Source organism: Pelophylax lessonae, assembly GCF_965119305.1.
Source record: "Pelophylax lessonae genome assembly, chromosome: 3".
NCBI lineage: Eukaryota > Metazoa > Chordata > Amphibia > Anura > Ranidae > Pelophylax > Pelophylax lessonae.
Window position 1 is genome coordinate 179,149,144 of NC_138770.1, and position 6,419 is coordinate 179,155,562.

The 6,419-nt window shown below is 40.0% G+C and overlaps 1 protein-coding gene across 1 annotated transcript in view; it reads right to left on the minus strand.

The window, feature by feature from the left end:
• The window catches only part of LOC309551119 (serotransferrin-A-like), a 78,607-nt gene extending 73,156 nt beyond the window's left edge, over positions 1-5,451 (minus strand). Inside the window, exons 1-2 of the mRNA XM_082251564.1 lie at positions 5,300-5,451; positions 589-749 (exon numbers count right to left, since the gene is read on the minus strand). Coding sequence (XP_082107690.1) covers positions 589-749; positions 5,300-5,342 — 204 coding nt within the window. The 5' untranslated portion in view covers positions 5,343-5,451. The remainder of the gene's footprint in view (positions 1-588; positions 750-5,299) is intronic.
• Positions 5,452-6,419: the final 968 nt, after the last annotated feature.

Here is a 6,419-nt window from a genome sequence, read left to right on the forward strand (position 1 = left end):
ACATGCCTCCCTTTTGGACCAGAGTGAAACACTCTGCAGAAAGAATAAGTTACACCTGAGCAGTGCACAATGAGCAGACCTCACAAACAGATCCTGCTCTCTGGTAAGCAGAGAACAATATAGATTTAACTGCAAGCCCTCTGGTAAGCAGACAGGATTCAAAACTTTACTTTCTCTCTCTAGCACCTACCTAGGAGAGTGCTACAAACATATATAGCAATTCAGAAACATTATTCCTATTTGGTTCCAAACCAGGTGAAGAAAAACAAAAAGAAGAAAAAAAAAGTGGGGTGGGGTGGGGGAGTGAAATTTTGCAAAATGAATTCTGCATGGTCAACCCAAATTTGCCTACCTTGATCCAAAAGACACCACCTTTCTGACTGTGAACTAGATTGAGGGCAACCTTGAAGCCCTTTCTTAATTGTACAGAAAAAATTAGGCAAACATTAGAAATGATAGAAGAGATCAAAAGAAAAGAAGAAAGAAGATTTACCACGAACCCCCACGCTCCAAACCACCAATCCCCCTTATTTGCATTTTATTTACATGATTTGAAAGTCTTTCACCAAATCTTCAAAATGAACTTACGGAAATTGCTTTGAAGCAGTCTTCAACGTTGCCTTTGAGAACACAGCTGAGGGTTGCATGATCACTTCCACAATTTTGGCTCACATCTCTGCATTTTTTCAGCTCAGCCTCGGATGTCACACACCAGCGGATGTTGTTTACTGGATTTGCAAGGCCCAGGGCTGTTTGAAGACACAATGGATGATAATGGCTCAGGTAAAGAAAAACTACAATGGTTTTGGCCACAAACTATTCTATTTATTCATTACAACTCAGGTCACACACACCAGCTGCGGGTACCAGCAAATCGCCGGGTGTCCTCTCCTACCCCAATCCACATACACAAAAAGGTTAGGCTGTAAATCACTTATTTGTTTCCTCTTAAAAAACGTAATTACGTAAGAGGTGAGGACACTACACCTGCTATCTTCGGCTGATGCGTTTTTCCCCCTACTGGGGCTTAGTTTCTGTAGCTAAGCCCCAGTAGGGGGCAAAATATGTCAGAGGAAGTTAGCGAGTTTTTTTCTTTACCATTTGACTTAATAAAGAACTTTAAAGTTCTATAAGGAAATTTGACAAAGACTAAAGAGAAGAAACAGACTAATAGTTGGTGGCCTAACCATAAAAAGGTTTTGGGTCACTCATTCTTTTGTTTCCTTTTTTTTTTTGTGTTAGGGCTCTTTCAACTGGGTAGACCGATTGGGTCCACCTGTCGTTTTTTTAGGCGGTCCCAATCGGACCATTCATTGTCCTCTATAGAGTAGCGGGTATCAGCGTACATGTGTAAATTGACACCTGATGACATCCGATCCTATCCTATGTGCTAAAAACAGACATATTGGGGATCTGTTCACCATCCGTCTAGAACAGGGCCCACTAACAGGCCAGATTTGCAAGATAACTGAAATACATCCCAGGTAATATAATTTGCTGCTTAGTGATTGCAGTACTCTAGTCTGCATTTCCCCAAGGTAATACTTAAAATCTGGCCTGTTAGTGGGCCCTGAGGACCAGAGTTGAGGACCACTGGTCTAGAAGATTGGGTTGGATGGTAGTCGGGTGTATAATATGGTCAATCACCTTTATCTGTAAATTGCAGCTTGAGCTATGAAGCCTGTAAACAAAGTGTTTTTTTTCAACAAGCATTAAATAGATAGGGAAACATATGTGAAAAAAGTCTAAGGCCTCTTTCACACGGCCGTTCAGTTTTTTGGCTCCGCTCCGGTCCTTTTTTTTTTTCACGGAGCGGATGACACTTGTGTCATCCGCTCCGTATGTCCGCATATCATCCCATCCGTTTGCGGATGATATACGGACATAATGTAAGTCTATGGGCATTGCGGATGTCAGCGGATGACACCGCTGACATCCGATTTTGCTTCCTTTCCGTTTTTTTAACGGAGGAAAAATAAGGTTCTGTTCCGTTCCAAAAAACGGAACAGAACTGAAAGGAAGAAAATCGGATGCCAGCGGATGGTCATCCGCTGACATCCGCAATGCCATAGACTTACATTATGTCCGCAAATCATCCGCAAAAAAATAGGATGATTTGCGGACATACGGAGCGCCCGTGTGAAAGGGCCCTAAAAGTCCACTCTTTGGCTTAAAAAAATTTTAAATATTAAAAAAATAGCATTTCATATATACATTACATGCCTTAAGTAAAAAAAAAAAAAGATAGATCATGTTGGCATATTCTTTTGTTCCCAATCATAATAAATTAAGAAAATATACATACAACCACTAAATATTCTCTTTTATAAGTTTTCAAACTTTATAACAGTGATAAAAAAATATTATTTCCCTGACCTCAAATGGGCTGTACGTAAAATATAGCCTGTAATTTTTGTCCATGTTCAGTGTTTTTTTTAGCATGAGATCAGTTGCAGGATTTCTAATATACAACTCCGTGCCCTAACACTTTGCTTTCAAGAAAAAAAAAAAATCCTATCTCCAAACCACCTAGAATATTCATTACACTATACTCATACTTCCTATCAAAGTTCATTCAGTGTACCACTGGCACCAGAAAATGCTGTCCAAGTGCACAGACCAAAGTCAGTAAAACCCAATTCTGGTGATAAATGCTGAACCATGGAGTGAAGTGCAAGCTAAATGTTGCAATACATGCTGCTGTGTGTAACCTTTTTAGCTAACAAAGATCAAAGGAACGAGCTCTGAGGCCAATATGGAGGTTGTCATTACTGACCTCCTGAGAAGGCTGTCATCACTGACCTCCTGGCAGTGTCTCGCTTTAATACTTTGAAGTCAGGAAAGGGCTTAAAAATCATATTCACCCTTCCACTGCCAGAGTGGTTTTGCACACATTTTAAAAATGATTTTAGGCCTGAAGATTACTTAAAGTGTAACTCCACTTTTGTTGAGAAAAAAACATTCCTCTCTGGGTGACCTATGTACATTGGAAGGATTTTACCAAATGTTGTTGCAGATTCCTACCTTTTGTTATGCTGAAGAAATCACTGTTTGTTCCTCTGTACCTCTGTGCTAAGTGGGTCTAATGGGAGTGGTTTCATAATGATCAATCAGCTGCTGCAGCTGTAGGGCTCTAATGAGGAAAACTGCAGGGTCTGCATCCCTTTAGATGTGATTTCTTTTTGGGAGTAGCTTACCAAAAACTACATTTTTGTTGCAGGGGATGCCACAAAATATGACTTGTATCTTAGTGTAGAAAAATCAGTGAGCAAATCACACAAGCAGGAAATGTTGTTTCTGGGGGGTGGTCAGTACACATTCTGTGTACAGAACAGCTACAGGTAGCCATATTACATTGCATTTACAGAAAATTAAAAAATTTTATGTCACATGATATTACGCAATGGTTTATCAAGCACACTATTTCCACAAAAAAATACATTAAAGACAGCCAACAGTCAGCTTGTCAGATTTACACACATTTCCAGCTGCTACAGCAGCTGCAAGTGTGTATAAAACCCCAGATGCTGCAGACATACGCCATATGTTGGTGGTAGCAAAAGGTGTGAACCCAAAAACAAAAATGTAATCTATTGAAACTTACCTATCATTAACTGTGGTGGCTGCACTAGTTTTCTATTTTTTTGGTTTATTTTTCCTTTATTTTCACCAGGTGGGCCATCGACTAACAAATTTCCAGTCCAATCCAAGCTGGAAGGAGGAGCAACGGAGGCATCTTTGGGCATTCTATGCATTAAGATTAAAGGCCTTTTGTGTGCAGCAGCCCCCCTAATACTTATCATTGCAGGAGTGTCTCGGCTGCTCGAGACTCTCCCTCCTCATTGGCTCAGAAGGCAGCATGTGCCAATGGCTCCTGCTGCTGTCAATCAAATTGAGGAGAGTGAGGGGGAGGGGCCAGGCCACAACTCTGTGTCTGAATGGACACAGGGAGCTGTGGCTCATCTCGGGCGCCCCCATAGCAAGCTACTTGCTGCGGAGGCACTCAACAGGAGGGAGGGCCCAGGCAGTGCCCACCAGGGACCCAAGAAGTGGAAGATCTGGGCTGCTCTGTGCAAAACCACTGCACATAGCAGGTAAGTATAACATATTTGTTATTTTTAAGATTTTAGATTATCTGAAATGCCAAGGTGCTCTAGTCTACCATATAGCTGTGTCTAAGCATGTCTCTCTGACAGACAATGCTAAAAACTGTATCACCAATGGGGGTGTCAGAGCCCAGACTAAGGTTACCATCTCATTCAGCCTATGCTTTCAATGCCTTGGCTTTCATATAATGCTGGGTTAACCTTTTTTTTTTATATATATCTACCTGCCTCTTATTTGATTCTTCATCTCACTATATGCATCAGTGCCGGTTCACATTTGTGCGATGCGGGAACGCTGCCAATATGCAGCGTGATCCCACATCGCATCCGCACCTCTGGCAGTTCACACTGCCATATGCGATACGCAGGGGGTGTCAATTAAAAGTTAATGACACCCCCAGTTGAGATCGCATATTGCAGTGAGATCTGCAAGTTCGCACAGAATCGGATCGCACTAGTGTGAACTACTATGCGATCCGATTCTGCTGCGGATAAAAAAAAAGCCTCATGCACAAGTTTAGTGCGGATGCAGTGCGAATTCGGCCATACAAAGTGTATGGCTGAAATTTGCACCGCACATGAGATCGCATGTAATTTAGGAGCAGTGCGCTCCGAATTACATGCGATCTCCGCAATCGCACAAATGTGAACCGGGGCTAAAGGGTGCCTTAATAATTACCATATGTATTCTACACGGCCATGTATTATTTACCGGGATTACTGTTTGCTCATTTTTGGCGATTTTTTTCAATTTTACAGATTCTGTATTCTGTGAAATTTTCAATAAAAAGTTTTATTTAAAAAAAGCTAAAAACTGTATGATGCCCTGAGAACTGGTTGATAATACATGCAGTCTCCATATTCCAGAGTGTACATAACACCATCAAATAATGGAAACCCATTAATTGTATACATTACTTAACTATGGAACTCTGTTTTCAGATGCCTGTCAGTACAATTTTTAAAGAATTCCTCAATTATTGTTTATGCCTCAGTCATACCCAAAAAATAAGGATCTTTGTGTGAATTCTTTATATTTAGATAACATTTAAAATGGTTAGAATGCCAACATCTTACAAAGGTCTCCCACAACTCAACTTATGTTTTCTGTAAAAGTCTTCTGTTAAAAAAAAAAAAAAAGTACAGATTAAATTGTTACATCTTCTTACAAGTAAAAGATGTCTTTCACTTACCCACCATCCCCAGGCAAAGAATAAGTTGTATTGTAGAAGCCATGGTCACTGCAGATCCTCCAAACTGTCAGACTTCAGTTTGTGGAGGAATAGCGAGCATGATTTCTGGCTTTTTATACAAGAGCAGGGGAGCTGAGTGGACAAAATCCATGTTGCTGTAATGTTTACCTAATAGTGTTTCTCAATATCAGCCGCCTCCTCGCCCTGTAATTCCTGGAGACGGATTTGAAGTATTGGCACACAACTTCTCAATTGTTTGAATGGCCAAATTAACCCTTGCTTTTAATTGGGGTATTAGGCATGGGGAAGAGAAGGGAAATTCCCAGCTATCACTTTGGCACAGATACAGGTCCGAGATTTGCTTGCATCCCAGCAATGTGCTTCATTGTTTTATTATAAGACACACAACGCACACAAAGTCCAAATTGTTTCAAATATCTCATAACATCATTATACTGTGTAAACTGGAGATCATTAAGTCATCCAGAAAAAAAAATCTCTAGTTGTCAATATGATTATCAGATTATAAATAACATTAATTTATTACAAGATTAGGATACCCAGACTTCAAAGATAATTATAACAAAAATTGACTGAAAAAAAAGCTTAGTTTATCAACCATGTGATGTAGTAATATACATACAGTGTATACTTATACTAAAACAAAATTGGTTTATTACAACATGTTTTTAAATATTAGGTCCTCCAAGTTCATCAATGGTTGTAAACCATTATAATGACTAAGAGCCGGTTCACTCTGCCGCGACCTCTAAGTCGCCTCATAAGGGGCGACTTGTTAGCGCGACTTTCAGCGCGACTTCAGCGCGACTTTGCGCGTATTCAGCGCGACTTGTATGATAGACGACTTTGTACGACTTTGTATTTGGCCAATCAGAATATGATGGTTCTGGGTCATGCTCAATCACACAAAAAAAAGTTCTTAAAAATTGTCGTTTTTGATAGAGAGCCAATTATTGAAAAAATTATTGAAAAAAAAAAAAGAGATTTCTTTGGATTAGTGTCTGGGGGGTCTAAAAAGTGTAACTGTGAAGTTTCAGCTCTGTAGCATGTCCAGAACCAGAAAAAAAAAGATAATTTTTCTTAGAATTTTTAGTAGCAA